The sequence below is a fragment of the Zosterops lateralis genome, assembly GCF_965231275.1.
Source record: "Zosterops lateralis genome assembly, chromosome: 18".
Classification (NCBI taxonomy): domain Eukaryota; kingdom Metazoa; phylum Chordata; class Aves; order Passeriformes; family Zosteropidae; genus Zosterops; species Zosterops lateralis.
In genome coordinates, this window is record NC_139778.1 from 11,609,787 (window position 1) to 11,625,607 (window position 15,821).

At 58.7% G+C, this 15,821-nt stretch overlaps 1 protein-coding gene across 2 annotated transcripts; it reads right to left on the minus strand.

The window, feature by feature from the left end:
* Positions 1–7,120: 7,120 nt before the first annotated feature.
* ENDOV (endonuclease V) lies at positions 7,121–15,817 on the minus strand. 2 transcript variants are annotated; one of them, XM_083874487.1, is made up of 9 exons: positions 15,753–15,817; positions 15,189–15,360; positions 13,944–14,078; positions 13,590–13,629; positions 13,391–13,503; positions 13,218–13,286; positions 12,558–12,686; positions 8,864–8,949; positions 7,121–8,379 (listed from the first exon to the last, which is right to left on the minus strand). In XM_083874487.1, exons 1-9 carry the CDS (start codon positions 15,788–15,790, stop codon positions 8,352–8,354), a joined length of 810 nt encoding a protein of 269 aa, XP_083730613.1. In that variant the 5' UTR covers positions 15,791–15,817; the 3' UTR covers positions 7,121–8,351. The 2 variants fall into 2 exon arrangements, with proteins under 2 accessions (XP_083730613.1, XP_083730612.1); XM_083874486.1 differs by having other exon boundaries at positions 7,121–8,382.
* Between the last annotated feature and the right edge of the window lie 4 nt (positions 15,818–15,821).

Sequence of the window (15,821 nt, forward strand, 5' to 3'; positions counted from 1 at the left end):
ATGGAGAATTAATTTGAGTCCCTCCCAAGCCCCTGTTCACATCGGCGAGCACAGAACAACCCCCGGCACAGGTTTAACCTCCAGGTGCGTTGGATTTGCCAAAAAAAAAAAACCAAAAACCAACAAAAAACAAAACCACGAAAGGGTGTGATGTCAACTCAGTGTACATAGTGTACAGTAGGGGAGAGAATTAATTAATTAATGTATCTTGATTTGTCATTCTTTTGCTGACCAAAGCTGTACATTTTTCCTACTCCTGGCTCTGTCTCCTTTGGGATTTGAAGGGGTTCCCACCCCCCCACCCCCCGTGCATCGGCAGCCCTGACAATGCACTGTTTCTACGGATTCTCATGCTTTTTCCATTTTATTGCTGGGATTACATGAATTGTTGACTTTATTTTTACACAATAAAGCGTGAAGAAAGACGCCGGCTCCTCTCCCATGTGTCTGTTCCCCCGAGCAGCCGGGGCTCAGCAGTTTGTCTTTTTTTTTTTTTCCACACAGGAAGGATTTGTGCCTGCGTGAAGCAGAAATTTCTGCCCAGTTTCTCCTGGAGCTGGCTCAGTTATCCCTGAGCCTCTCTGCCAGGCTCTCTCCTTCTCCTGTACCCTCCAACCACGTTTTTCCCTGGTTTATGTAACACATCACACAAATTAATGTGGTTTTTTCCTCAAGCCACTGGCTGGGCCTCCAGGCTGGTGCAGGGGACAGTGACACCCCCTGAGCTCCCTCTGGGCTGTGCCAGGGGACAGTGACACCCCCTGAGCTCCCTCTGGGCTGTGCCAGGGGACAGTGACACCCCCAGAGCTCCTCTGGGCTGTGCCAGGGGACAGTGACACCCCAGAGCTCCTCTGGGTTCTCCAGGCTGGTGCAGGGACAGTGACACCCCCTGAGCTCCTCTGGGCTGTGCCAGGGGACAGTGACACCCCCAGAGCTCCCCCTGGGCTGTGCCAGGGGACAGTGACACCCCCAGAGCTCCCTCTGGGCTCTCCAGGCTGGTGCAGGGACAGTGACAACCCCAGAGCTCCCTCTGGGCTGTGCCAGGGGACAGTGACACCCCCTGAGCTCCCCTGGGCTCTCCAGGCTGGTGCAGGGACAGTGACACCCCCTGAGGTCCTCTGGGTTCTCCAGGCTGGTGCAGGGACAGTGACACCCCCTGAGCTCCTCTGGGCTGTGCCAGGGGACAGTGACACCCCCAGAGCTCCCCCTGGGCTGTGCCAGGGGACAGTGGCACCCCTGGGTGCTCCCTCTGGGCTCTCCAGGCTGTGCCAGGGGACAGTGACACCCCCAGAGCTCCCCCTGGGCTGTGCCAGGGGACAGTGACACCCCCTGAGCTCCCTCTGGGCTCTCCAGGCTGGTGCAGGGACAGTGACACCCCGGGGCTCTGCAGGAGACCCTCCCTGTGTGAGCACCAGGACAAACCCCAGCCCCAGCTGCCTCTGCTGGTCCCTGGGGGGCCGGGCTGGGCTCCAGACACCGTTCCTGGAAGGCAGCGCTCCCAGGGGGAATCTGAGCTGTGTCTGGATGTCACCGTGTGCCACAGGCAGGGACAGGCCACCTCAGTGTCCCCTGCAGGGTCCCCCTGCCCCACACCGGCCGTGCCACAGGAATGGCATCAAAGCCACAAGGAGGAAAATCATCATTTATTCCTTGAATTCCCAAGAATTCCTGCAGCCACTGCAGCCCCTGGTGAAGGTGCCCCTGATGGGTCACTGGGCACTCCCAGGGAAGGGAAAAGGGAAGGGAAAAGGGAAGGGAAGGGAAGGGAAAAGGGAAGGGAAGGGAAGGGAAAGGGAAGGGAAGGGAAGGGAAGGGAAGGGAAGGGAAGGGAAGGGAAGGGAAGGGAAGGGAAGGGAAGGGAAGGGAAGGGAAGGGAAGGGAAGGGAAGGGAAGGGAAGGGAAGGGAAGGGAAGGGAAGGGAAGGGAAGGGAAGGGAAGGGAAGGGAAGGGAAGGGAAGGGAAGGGAAATGCCTGGAGCCAGACTGCAGGGCTGGGAACCAGACATGGATTTCACATCGAGAGATGTGGGCGGTGGCCGAGGGAGCTGCAGGAACTCCCGCACTCAGCAGGGAACAAACCTCCCGGCTCAGCATCCCTGGGGATCCCCGGGACTGCGAGAGACCCTCGAACCCCCAAACCCTGTGGGTATTGATGGGCTCAGTCAGCCCAGGCAGTGAGAAGGGAGGGGGAGCAGCACAACCGGGGCCATCCCTGTCCCTCCCTGTCCCTGTCCCTGTCCCAGCCCCTGCGGGAAGGTCCTGGAGAGATCCATCAATCCCTGACCCCTGGGGCTGCAGCAGGAGCTGTTCAGTGGCAGCAGCGCCAGCCCCGGGCGCTAAATCCTGGAGCTTTTAGAGCAGATGGAGATCTTGGGCTGCGTGAGGACAGAGCCCAGGGCTCGGGAGATGGCTCAGAAATACCCACGGGGGCGAGGGAGGCTCCTTAAGGGCAGGACACAGCTGGGATTTACAGCTCTGAGCCGGCTCCTCACATGGCAGGGAAACGCCCGGCCGGGCGCTCCGAGCCCCCTCTGCTCCTGCGGGGGTGATGGGGATATGGGGAGATGAGAAAATGAACCAACGGCCGGGAAAACGAGACAGCGCGTCCTGAAAGGGCCTTTCCCACATCCCTGCGGGCACAGAGAGCAGAGCTGGGACCGGCCAGTCCCGCAGCATCGTCACCGCCAATTAATGAACGCGTTAATTAGCAGCCAGTGTGCGGCAGCACGAGGCTCCAGGAGACCCGGATTTAATAATCTGCGGGAGGAGGGGGGAGATGGGAGAGACCCCCGAGGAGGGTCCCCAGGGACCCCAGGGGGAATGGGAGCTCTGGGAACACCGGTTTCCACCCCTTTTTTGCAGCCTCAGAAGCTTTTCACAGCCTTTTCCCCCGGGGTCCTCCTCCTGCCATTTCCCAGCCGCTTCCTCCATCCCTCCTGCCCATCCCGGTGGGTTGTGGAGGGTCCAGGGTCTCTGGGGGGCTCCAGAGGGGAATCACAACCCAAATCCCCCCCCAAGCCAGCCCCTCTCTGCCCTGGGACAGGGTGTGAGACTCTTGTCTTCCAAAGCTGATTAAAAATACATGCGGCATCAGACTAATTATGCTGATTAATTGGCATTTGTGGAGCACAGGAGGGGGCGGTACAGCGGGGTCAGAGCCCACCCTGTGCTGCCCCAGTCCCCCCGGGGGTGTCCAGGGCTGGGGCAGCACATTTTGGGGGGTCCCCAGGGCCCCATTTCCCTCCCTGGCAGGAACAGACCCAGAACTCCCCAGCGGGGCTGGAAATGAGGTCAGGGATGGGCTGCAGCACACGGAGCATCCTCACCCTGCCCAGGCCCTGCTGCAGGGCCGGCAGCGAGGGGAGGAAAGGGATGGAGGGGTTTGGAAGGGTTTGGAGGGGTCTGGGGCACCCATAAATCCCCTCCTGCCCAGGAGGGACGGGCAGAGCCCCGAGTGCTGCTGAGGCAGTGCTGGGGAAGCTGAGGAATGAAGCATCCCCCACACCTGAATGTGCCCCCCAGCACTGATGGGGCCGGAAAACCCCCCCGGGACGTGGAGCAGGACCCCCGGAGCCCCCAGTGATGGTGCCCAGCCCCTGTTCACACCCAGCCCTCCCTCCCCAGCCCCGGCATGGGGGGTTTAATGCACCCACGGTGGGTTTGGGGTGGGTTGTGCTCCACAACTGGCAACGCTTTTCCCTCCTGCTCCCTCCCCAGGCCCCCGTGTGTTGGTGCCATAAATATTCATCATCTCTGTGGGAGCATCCAGGGCTGGGAGAGGAGCCCCAGAGCCCTTCCCGGGGGCTGGGACAGCTCCTGCTGCAGCTCCGCTCCCCTTTCCCATCGCGGTTTGGGGAGCAGCTCCCTCCCGGGCAGGAGGGTGGGGAAAGGAGCGAATTCCAGCAAAAATGGGATTTATCCGCCTGCTCTCAGAGGCTCCGCGGGGACACACAGACCCAGGGGCTCCTCCTCAGGCTGGGCAGGGATTGGGCTCACTGGGAGCATCAGGAGGGGCTGGGATGTCCCCAAGGGACTGGGATGTCCCCAGGGGACTGGGATGTCCCCAAGGGTCTGGGATGTCCCCAGGGGTCTGGATGTCCCCAAGGGTCTGGGATGTCCCCAGGGGACTGGGATGTCCCTGGCCCCGATGGAGCCCCTGCCCTGCCCTGTCCTGCCTCAGAACCACATCACACTAATGGGATGCCAGTTTAGTGCCAACACAGAGAAGGCTGGTGACATTTACCTAGCGGAGTAATTGATATCCCAGTAATTGGTTGGAGTAACCTCATTACACGCCAGCTGGATTTTCCACTCCCTCCCAATCGCGCTCATTACAAACAAGGTTTGTGTGTTAATCAGAGCGCTTTCATCACGGCGCTGCCCACCAGCGAGTTACAAAGGCACCAGATTTATCTCAGAATCTATAAACATTCCCAAAGAAACGCGGGGTGTTTTATTAGCAGGCGATGCTGCTCCTGGGGAAAACACCGGACATTTGTGGTGGCAGAGCCGGCACCACTTTTCCTCCCTCCTCTCTCCCTCCATCCCTGCCTGGCTGATTTTTTTTCTCCTCCTCCTCCTCCCCAGCGCAGTCAGGAGCTGTTCCCTCCCCAGAAGCGGCTCCAGTCACAACAGGAGCCGCCGGCAGAGCCTCCCACGCCGGGAGAGCGGCGCTCCCCGAGCCAAAATCACCGACACAAACCCCCCAGGGCCGGGCTGGAGCTCCGGGCAGCAGCCCCGGGCAGTGACCAGCTGGGCTTTGCAGGCAGAGACACGGAGTAGCCAAGAAAAGCAGGGAAAAAAAATCGTGTTCCTAAGGAAACATCCCGCATGGAGCCCCCGAGGTGGGAACCAGCCCAGGAATTGAGCACGGGCGGATTTTACAGCCTCGGTTTGTGTTGGAGCTGATCGGGCTGACAGGATCAGGAGGGGCACAAGGCACTCCCAGAGTGTCCCCATGGAAGGACACAGATGATGGGGGACCCCACAGGGCACCCATGGGACCCCACAGAGCACCTGGGGGACCCCACAGAACATATGGGGGACCCTACAGAGCATCTGTAGGACCCCCGAGAGCAGCCAGGGAGTCCCAGAGCATCCGAGGGACCCCACAGGACAGCCATAGAACCCACAGGGAAGCTGGGGGACCCTACAGAGCATCCATGGGACCCCAAAGCATCCATAGGACCCCACAGAACATATGGGGGACCCCACAGAGCATCCAAGGGACCCCACAGGGCATCAGGGGGACTCCACAGAGCAGCCTGGGGACCCCACAGAACATACACAGGACCCCACAGGGCAGCCCCCCTCCCCTGGCACCCCTGCTCTCCCCCTCCTCCTCCAGCCCAGGCTCTCACAGCCGGCTCTGCTCAGCACTGTTGGCCCCTTGGCTACCAAAACTCCCCCCAGTAGCCCAAGAGGGAAGGGAGCACCTCCCATGTCCCTCCCTCGGGGGGACACAGCCCAACAGGAGGGATCTGTTGCCCCAGGATCTGCTGCCCTGCTCCATCACCCCGATGACACAGCTCATAATCATCTCATTCACTATTAATTTGCTTGTCAAGAGAAATTCCACTCATTTGCTTTTAATTAATGGGGGTCTTAAAATAAAGCTGGTGGGGGGCTTTGGTGAGAGGATCAGGGAGGATGAACCAACACCAACAACGGGAAGAGCAGTTGGGGCGGAGAACTATTTATAGGACAAAAGGAAGGGAAAAATAAAAATAATTTTAAAAAAAGGACAAAAGGACAAAAAAAAGAGAACAAAACAAGCCTGCAGGGGAGCCGTGACGTTCCTCAGCTCCCACCACAGCCGGGCCCTGCCCAGGAGCCACCACGGCCAAGGGGCCTCAGCTGCTGCCAGGGGAGGGAGCGACACTAAAAATGTCAATTTGGAGCCAGAGCTGGGGAATGATCCGGGATCCAAGGGACACAGCTGCCCCACTAACACCAAAGGCTCCGGGATGGGGAAGGGAGGGAGCCCAGCTCCACACCCAGCCCAGGGCTCAGACCTGCAGCTGGACCTGGCCTGGGGGATGGATCAGGGGGGAAACAGCCCCTCCTAAACCCACCCCACCGAGCCTAAGGGGAGAGGAATGAGAACTGGGGGCAGGGAGGGGGAAATCCCAATGAAACCCTCCCCCAGGCCTCGGCAGGAGTGTCCCAAAATACAAACCCTGAGTCACCAGAGCTCAAAACTGCACAGGCAGCACCTACACTGCCACAAGCTCCAGACACGGAGGTGGGAACTCATCCCACCCAGCCCCAGACACCTGTGATGGAGCTGCTCGCCCAGACTGCCTCAGAACACACTGAACAAACACATTTGCATCCTAAAGCATCTCCTCCCCCTTCTCCTGGGACCTCAGAGGAACAAGGCAGGGGCAGGGATCCTCCTTCCTCATCTCCAGGCGTCCAAATAAAACACAGGGAGCAGATCCAGAGAATCTGCAGCTGAACCATTCAGCACCTGGGAGTCAGGAAACCCAACCCCAAAGCAATTCTGCCCCATCACTGGGCAGCCACATCCCTGCTCCAGCCCCACAGCACTGGGGGTGACCAAGCCCTGAGACACCCCCAGAGATTCCCAACCAGTCCCACATGGAAATGAAGAGAAAATATCCATGGACATAATAGGAAGATTTACAACCAGGCAGCAAGAAGTATTTTCCTCTGATTGCCAACAAGTTTACAGCCAGAAAAGCCAATTCCCAGCAAACAGAGAGTTAAAAAGGACAAGCCATGTATGAGTTTATTTCGAAGGACTCTCGAGCTCCAGTCTCTGAGTTTGTGTTAAGAGGTTTCAAGCATTACAAAGCGATTTTCCCTTCCCAGGGTTATAAACCAATTAGATAAAGACCAAGTTAATCCCTTATTGTGTCCAAAGAGGCACAAGCAGACACCAAACACAGAGATTAGTCCTTTCCTTTAAGCACCCTCGTTTGGGCAGCTGGGAGGGCTGAGGTAAAGCCCCAAGGCAGGAGCACAGAGCTGCCTCACCCTGCAGCATCCTCCTCCTCCTCCTCTCTCTTTGGGGGTTCCCTCCAGCCCAGGCTGGTGGCTGAAGGCAAAGCCCTTTTTACCCACAATAATAAATTAATAAAATAAAACCACACGTTTCTAGAATATCTCAGCTCTGCAGAGTTCCCTCTCCCTGCCCTCAGGGATGCTCCTACACCTCGGCTGTCCCCCAGCCGTGTCCCCTGGCACAGCCAGCACAGGCTCCCTGTGCCCCCACAGCCCCAGGGATCAAAGGAGCAGCTCCTAATGCAGATTTCCCCCGCCAGACTCTGCCCACCCACGGACAAACCCGGGTGTGAAACAGCCCCGAGGCTCCCCGGGAGAGGCGGCTCCTGCTCGGGCCGGGCGGCTGCAGCTTTTTTGGCTTTTTAAAGCAAAGGCTTTTTAGAGCAGTGCCCTCCCAGGGCCTGTCCCATGCCCAGCAGGGCCAGGACCAGCCCCGATCTGCCCAAAGGACCCCAGGGGAACAGGGTTGTCAACCTCCTCCCTTTTCCCACCCACTTTCAGGAGGGACAGCTCAGTCCCCGGCAGGGCAGAGGCACAACAGGCTGGGCTTTGTCCTCCCCACCCACAGCAGCGCCAAGACAGAGAAAAGAATGAAAGTTGTACAAGAAATTTATGCAAAATTGAGGTCAAAACAACCCAGAGGAGGCTGACCTGAGCACCCCTCCTCACCCTCAGGAAAGCCTCCTCCTTCCTCTTCAGGCTGGAATCTTACACAGCCACACCAGGATCCCCCAGAGCACTTTCTGCTCCTCAGGAACAGTCAGGAACCCCCTGCCAACCTCAGCCAGGATCCCACACCTCGGGAAAGCTTTGGTCCTGCAGGCTGGATGAGGGATGAGGAGGATTTGGGCACAGAAGCTCCTCAGGCTGAGCTGGGGCTGGGCCAGAACTCCAGCTGGGGTTTGGGCACCTGGAGTACAACCTGCAATGGGGCTGCTGCTGCCCAGGGAAGGGCAGAGCCCAGGGACAGGGGGAAACTGCTCCAAAAACAGCAGGAAGGGAGAGTTCTGTGCCACAGAGGTGGCTGTGCAGTGGAAATGCCTCAACATCTCTGTAAATCACCCCCTGCAGCTGCCCAAGGACTCCAGTGAGGGGCTGCAAACTCACACATGAGCCTTTGCTTACATGGAGATTTTAACAGTAGTTGAAAATGAACCCTGAGAAATTCAGTGCAAGGATTCTCCCTGAGCAGTGGCTGGTGCTGTCCTGGGGGACACAGCTGTCCCTCAGGGTGGCTCTGGGCTCCTGCATCCAGCAGGACTCAGCCTTGGTGCAGGACAGGACCCAGTGAAGAGGAGCTCTGCACTTTCTTCTGGCACCAGACTAATCCTCCAGTTCAACCTCCTTTGCGCTGCTGGGAACAGAAATGAGAAAGTAGGGAGTAGTTTAGAAAAAAAGTAGAAGCCAACAGGCACAAACAACTGGCACTTGGTGAGTTTGAATTCCTGCACCTCAGGGGACCCGCCACACATTTACCTTGAACTGACACCCACTGGCCCACCTTATGTAAGAGTGAGGGACTCTGACCCTCCCCAAGACCTGGGGACCAAAACCAGCTCCCTGCAGGTATTTCTGTTCACCCTCAGGTCACACCTGTGGGCGTCAGGGCTTTGCTGAAAAAAGACCAAATCCCCTCTGCCCTTCCCCAGCTCAGGACACGGCCCTGTGAGAGGCAACGTGTGAGGCAGCGTGGCCACAGGGAGCAGAAATCACCTTGTGCAGGCAGCACTTGTCCTGAGCTCCCCACTGAGCTCACCTTGTCACCCTGCCTGGACCTTTAATGCCATTAGTGCAGCTCATGGCAGCAGCAGATCCCCCTTTGCCCACACACCCACCTGTCTGGGCTGGCAGGGGCAGCCTCCAGCACCTCCACTGGAGCACAGGGCTGCTTCCGAAGGAACTCCCTGGACCTAATGTCAGCCTGGAAACGAGGAGGAAAAGGAGTGAGCAGGGGCTGAGCAGCCTGGCTGGTGCCTCCTCTGTCACCCCAGTGTGTCCCATCCTCCCCGACATCAGCACATCCCACCAGGAACACTGGGGGGCTCAGTAAGGCACAGCCTGGGGCAAGGAGAGCACTGACCATACCCCAGGAACTGTTAGGAAGTGTTGCTGGGCATTCTCTGGTTGTTGCTCTTGCCCCCACCCTGAGGTATGTGCTCAGCCCTCTAGTCCTGCACAACACCAGCAGCAGACCCTTGATGCCATCACAAGCACACCCCAGGACAACTTTGAGGACCGGCAGTTGATTTTTTCCAGCCCTTCAAAGTGGTTTTTTTTTTCCTCTTTGAGAAACTTCTCTCCCAAAGGCACTGACTGCTGTGCCACTTCCGAGCGGCTGCTGTGCCCACCTCAAAGGCAGAGCGTCTCTCCCCACTCACAAAGCAGGATGTGACCTTCCCAGCTGGAAAAGCTTCACAGTGTCTGGTGACTCAGAAACTGGGTTAACACATCCCCAGGGGACTGTCCTTGAAGCATTTGCTGCTCTCCACCCTGTGCTGCTCCCGAGGAGCCTCTCCTGCAGCCCCCAGGCCCCTCACCCCGAGCCCTTGGGGGAGGCTGTGCCTGCTGCTGGAACCTGCTCCACAACTGCAGAGCCTCCTGCCAGCTGAGGAGGAGAGAGTTACATAAGGGGTGGTTTGTTTGGGAGATTTTTTTTTTTTCCCCTTCTCTCTATAATTGGACAGTTTCATAACCGAACTGACAAATAACTTTGATCACTCTTCAGGATAAGCGATTACGTGATGGATTTTATAACCAGGGAAGGAGGCTGCTCAATAGTCCCCACGGGGAGACCAAGGAGCAGCAGGCACAGCTACCAACTATTCTTCCAGGGAAGAAAAACCCCAACCACGTTCTGCTGAGAACATCAGCTAATGCTTGATGAGGTGGCAGTTCCCAGGCAGGGCTCACTCCTAACACAGCACTGGAGTCAGCTTAAGGCAGTGATTAACCACGGACTAATCAATAAGATGGATCACTGTCCTGCAATAATCCTCACAGATTTGGGCTATTTTCAGAGGGGATGAGTGCTGGCTGTGGAAATGTTGCTTGGCCTGTTATTTGGGGGGCCAGGGTGGTCCCTGAGCACAGCAGGCTGGGAGGGGGTGCACCCAGCAGGAGCTGCAGTCTCAGGACTGATGTCCAGCCCCAGAGGAGAGGCTGATGCCTTGTCTCACTCTTCTGAGGGCAGGTGTTCTGTGTTTCTGGGCTCCCTGGTGGGCTGGCTGTGCCCCTCCTGAGGCAGCCAGACCCGCTGGGCACGGGGCCAGGGGCAGCTGCAGGGAGCACCAAGTGAGCAGGAGGTTGGTGAGCAGCCAAGCAGGGACAGGACCCAGCGAGAGCAGAGCAGGATCCCGGGGCAATCCCTGGCAGCAGCTCCTGCTCCCCTGCTGTGCACAGGGAGCCCAGGAATGGCAGGAGTGTGGGCAAGCACCAGGGAAGGGGGTGACCTCTCTCAGCAGGGTTTGGGATTGTTCCAGGACCACTCAGGGTGAGTGCTGTGCTGATTATTTTGGGATGGCAGCTCCTGCCTGCCTCGACTCCTGTCTGGGAGCTCCGAGGAGCAGCTGGGAGCAGGACCCCAGCAGTGAGCACAGCTCTCCTGGCTGGGCCTGGCACGTGGAGCAAGGGATGTAAACACTGATTGCAGGTGACAAGGGAAGTTCATCCCTCTGCTTCCTCCAAGAGATCTCACTTCTCTCACCTGCACCACAGCCAGTTCCCTGGCAGCACAGCCACACTGTGGGCTGAATGCAAATGGAACCCCTCCTGATCCCTGCCTGGATAATGCTGCATTCCTGGGAAGCACCACATCCCCCAAAGCAGGAGGCTGAGCTCCCACAGCAGCTGCACTGCACATGCTGCCCTCACACAAAGCTCAGGAGCTGTGGGCAGCTGAGTTCTCACAGCCCATTTCATTCCCAGAACTTCCAGACCAGGAGCTGATGATCCACAGGTCTTTCCTGACACTGGGAAACCTGTAAGCACTTCTCCTCTCAGGTCTGCAATTTCTGGAGATGTACCATGGCAAAAAGGCTACGTCAGCCACTCGTGGCAGGATTCTCCACAGCCTCCTACTTCCCAACTCCAGCTGCAGGTGCTCAAGAGCTGAGGCTTTCAGCTCTGCCTGTGCCAAGAGCTGTGGCAGTCACCACACAGAGGAAACACAGCAGGAACAAGTCCCTTGGAAAGGCTGAAGTGTCCTCGTCTCCTGACATCTCTCTAGAGTAAACCCACTCCCCTGTTGGACTTTTCATCTCTCTGTAAGAAAAGTGATAATAATTCATCCCATCACTCTAAGAAAAAGGTCACAGGGAACTGGAAGAGTCTCCGAACATGAGCAAATCCTGGAGATGGCTGGAAGGGAAATGAGGGTGATGAAAAGCTCCAAGGCACCTTTTTGTTTCCAAGAGGAATGCTTCTCCCTTCCCTTTGAACACGCAGAGCTGCAGAGCTGGCTCGGAGCTCTGCAGAGGCATCTGTGCCTGGCTGGAGCAGGTTACATAAGGAGCTCCAGCAGCCTGCTCTGGTCTGGCAGGTACTGGGGCTGAGACTGGAAACGGCAGCTCTGCTGTGGACACCCCAAGGCTTGTTTTGCTCCAAGGAGTCAGGATTCTGGGGTAGTTTATAAGAAGTCTCAGTTCCAGGGAACACTGCAGCTCTGGAGCAGTGCCCAGGAGGGTCACCCAGCACTGCCCAGGGGCTGCTCAGGTGGGCACAGTCCTGACCCCACCAGCCTGGGATGCCAACGGGCCATCCCAGGGCAGTGTCAGGGACAGGGACACCTGGGCAGGCCCTGGGGTCACTCCTGGCTCTGGGCTGTGGAGCCACCAACAGTAGAGTGACCTCGGGGAGAAGGGAAACACTTGCCAGGCCAGAAACCCCAGAGGCTTTGAGCTGCTCGAGAGCCTTTCCCCAAGTTCTGCTGCGATTTAACAGCAGCCAAGGCTGAGCCTCGGTGGCAGCTGCAGCTCGGTGACAGTGATGCAGTGCTGTCACCTGCTGGCAGCGGGGAAAGGCCCCGAGGAGCAGCACTGCGGGCCGTGCTGGGCTCCAGGCGCCCGGGAAACTGCATTCCCAGCTCCTGGGGACTGACACCAGCACCGCAGCGCCTGCCTGCAGAGATGGAGCAGGGAATCAGTCAGGCCGGGGCTGGGAATGCTGCCGGGCGCTGCGTCAGGAGAATGGGCCTGGAAGGATCAGTGAGCACCGCCAGGGGCTGGGGGAACAGCACAGCCCAGCAGGAGGGTGTGAACAGCAGAGCAGGGGCACACCGGGCTCGGGAACACCCCAGGGGGCTTGGGAACACCCCAGGGCCAGGGAACACCCCATGGCTCGGGAACACACCGAGGATGGAGAACACCTCGGGAACACCTGGAGGCTAGGGAACACCCAGAGGCCTGGGAACAGCCCGAGGACTGGGAACTCCTCGAGGATTGGGAACACCCCAGGGCCTCAGGAACACCCCGAGAAGCTCGGGAACAGCTCGGGAACAGGCTGGCAGACGCCCTGCCCCGCCCAGGGCCGTACCTGCCGGATGGGCTCCGGGATGCGGAAGCGGCAGCAGCCCCGCACCAGGCGCACGGCCGTGTCCAGGCTCACCCGGTGGCCCACGGAGACGTACAGGGGCTTGGAGCTGTTGTTGTAACTCCGCAGCACCTGGGCGGGCAGAAAGGAGAGATCAGGGTCTGAAGAGGCTCGTTTGAGCACACCTGGAGGGGCAGTGGGATTAGGAGCCAGGCAGATCTCTGGGGTGGGGTGGTGGCTCTGTGTTTGCAGCTCCCAGCCCTCCTCAACACCTTCTCCATCCCAGAGTCTCCTCCAGGGACTGTCTGTCCCCCCTGGCCCTTCCCCAGACGCCTGAGGCTGCTCTGGGATGCAGGAGCTGTGCCAGCAGGGCTGACAGCACACACAGGAAGTGTCTCACAGCTGCTCTGAAGCAGACATTCCCAGACTGATCCCGGGAAGCTGCCAGGGAACTGGCACCTCTCCCAGACTGCAGCTCACAATCCGGGGTGCTGGAGCCCCTCAGGTGCCACGGCCAGGGACATGAATGTTCCCAGCACTTGAGCTGCCAGCTCCCCAGAGCCACCTGAGCTGTCAGGAAGGGGCCAGCAGTGTCACTGGTGACCTGCTCACACCTGTGACAGCCCCAGGGGAGGGAGGGACAAGTGGCCAAGTGACACTCACCATGCCCAGGACCTTCCCCGAGGTGCCAGTCAGTGGGAATGCCTCTCCTGACCTCTGCAGGGAGCGAACCTAGGGATAAACACACACCAGCTCAGGTCATCAGCACAGAATTGTAACATGTAAAATTCCCTCAGGATATTAAAAGGCAGGAACAAATCCCAGGCTGGCCTAACCTGCTCCCTGTGCAGCTCATCCCTGACCAAGCCATCCACGTGCAGGAGATTCTTGGCCACGCCAATGCACGGCAGGTCTGTCAGGACCCCCAGGTGACAGGCTGTGCCAAATCCTGCCAACAAGGAGCCACTGCAGCTGCAGGACAGCGGGGTGCAGGAATGCCAGGGAGCAGCACAGGGCTCTCCAGGAGCAGCCTACCTCTGGGATGGAGCAGGCCATTCCCATCGACCAGAAGCACCTGAAAAAGCCAAAGCAACGATGTTATTTCCTGGGCACTGACAGTGAGACCAACCAGGGATGCTCTGGGGGAAGGAGAAATCTTTCTTGATTCCTCAATTCTCTCTGTAAGGCTCTTCCTGACCCCAAGCAGCAGCAGTGTGGGACTGTCAGTGCCCTGCACACACCACAGGGAGGCCTGGCAGCTCCCAGCTCCCTCAGGAAAGGGAACAGAGGCTCCACCACAGCTCTGACTGTGCCCCTCCCACCCCACCAGCTCCAGAGGGAGATCCTTTCCCAGGATCCTGCAGCCAGGACAAGGAAAACACAGCCCACCTGAGGCTGGAGCTGGGGCTCCTCCTGCTGAAGTCTCTGCACGGCTTCCACCAGGACAGGCACCTCTCTGAAGGCCAAGAACCCGGCCACGTACGGGGCAGTGACGGCCACCATGCGGCAGTCCTGGTACAGCACCTGGGGCAGGCACACACCACACACACCCCGGGAGGCTCCACAGGCTCCTCCTCTGCTTCATCCCCCGCTTTTAACCCCGGACAGGTCAAAGGAAATGGTGTAAGGCCTGCCTTGCCCTGCACAGCACAGCAGGACTCGAGATTCGGTTCATTAAAATCCCAGCAGACAGCATCAAACTTTATTCCTCTGCTTGTTAGAGATTTTACAGCTAAAGATATTTTTTTTTTTATCATTTTGAAAGCTGGGAAAGAGACCAAACATCTTTATTAGTTCAAGTAAAATGACTGTGAGATGTGAGAGCCATGGTGGGTTTGGAAAAGCTTTCCTGTGTCACAGCCCACGTTATCAGCTGGTTCCCAGAGCTCACACACGGGACTCTGCACTGGAGCACTGCCACCAGCTCCCTCTGCCCACGGCCAGCAGCTCCCTCTGCCCACGGCCAGCAGCTCCCCAAACTGCACTGCAGCTCCTCTGGAGCCTGCCTGACCTCCCAGCCATCCCACAGAACTCCTGCAGCTGGGAGCTCTTTGCATCACACTTTCCTAAACTTCTACCTAAATCCTTACCCGAATGTTTTCCTGTTTGTCTTTCCTGGGAACACACAATTGTGAGGTTTGCTGAACACACACAGAGTCATGGATTCCAATCCATTCTATCTCTTTTTGTGTTGAATATTCTAACTTACAGTGACCAACCGGCGTGAGATACAAACCCTACAGACTTTGCCTGCAGCCCATGAGAACTGCTCTATCACCACATCATCCTGTATTCTAAACTCTAAAGAGACTTTTCTTATCTGCTTTCTCCCTGATGCCTTGGCAGGGTGGAGAGGGGCTGCATTCTTGGGGCCTTTTGTTTTCTGTCCTTCAAATTAACTCCAGCTCATCCCCGTCTTCCTGCCTGCCATGATCACATCTCAGAGCTGCCCTTCATTTCTATTTCACTCACAGCTTTTACACCTCCAGTATTTCTTACCAGGCAATCATATCCACAAGCCCTTCCTGTCCCATCTTTCCCAACAGCTCCCCACCCTCACAGGGAAGAGTTTCACCCCAAAATCCCACCTCTAACACCGCCTCCCATCCCGGCGGTGGTGGCACAGCGCGGTACCTGCAGGGCCGGGTAGCTGAGCACGACCAGCGAGGCGCAGGCTCGGCTCTCGTCCCCTTTGATGTAGGATAAATCCACGCCTCCCACTCGCTCCAGCCCGCTGAAATGGGGGTCCTTCTGCCACTCCTCGGTGTCCTCCTCCAGCACGCGGCCCTTCAGCCGGGCCTGTTCCCTGCGGGCCCGCGGGGCTCAGAGCGGGCCCTGCCCGGAGCCGCTTCCCCGGGCCCGCCCGGCACCGATCGCTGCCCGCGGGGCTCCCGGACCCCACCGGGGGCGGAACACCCTGGGGGCTCTTCCCGAGGTGCCCGTGGCTTGTGGGGACGCGGTGTTGGGTGTTAAGGGCGGTGTTACCCACACTGGGGAGCCCTGAGCGCGGGCGGTGCCAGACCGAGCCCCGATGCCGCTCCCGGCGCCGGGCGGTCCCGGAGCCTGTCCCAATCCCAACCCGAGCCCCCAGAGCCTGTCCCCACAGCCTGTCCCAACCCGAGCCCCCACACAGTCCCCACAGCCTGTCCCAATCCCAACCCGAGCCTCCACAGCCCGTCCCCGCCCGAGCCCCGGTACCGTTCCCATCTCCGGCGCTGGGCGGGGGACGCGGCCATGGCGCTCCCTCAGCGCCGCCGTCCCCCGGAA

Excerpts from the sequence above, each read along its gene's own strand:
- ENDOV (XM_083874486.1), bottom strand. The coding sequence starts at position 15,790 with ATGGCCGCGTCCCCCGCCCAGCGCCGGAGATGGGAACG. Across the intron at positions 15,361-15,752 it reads CAGCGCCGGAGATGGGAACG|GGAACAGGCCCGGCTGAAGG; the intron begins GTACCGGGGCTC and ends GCGGGCCCGCAG. Across the intron at positions 13,287-13,390 it reads ATGAGCTGCACAGGGAGCAG|GTTCGCTCCCTGCAGAGGTC; the intron begins GTTAGGCCAGCC and ends GTTTATCCCTAG.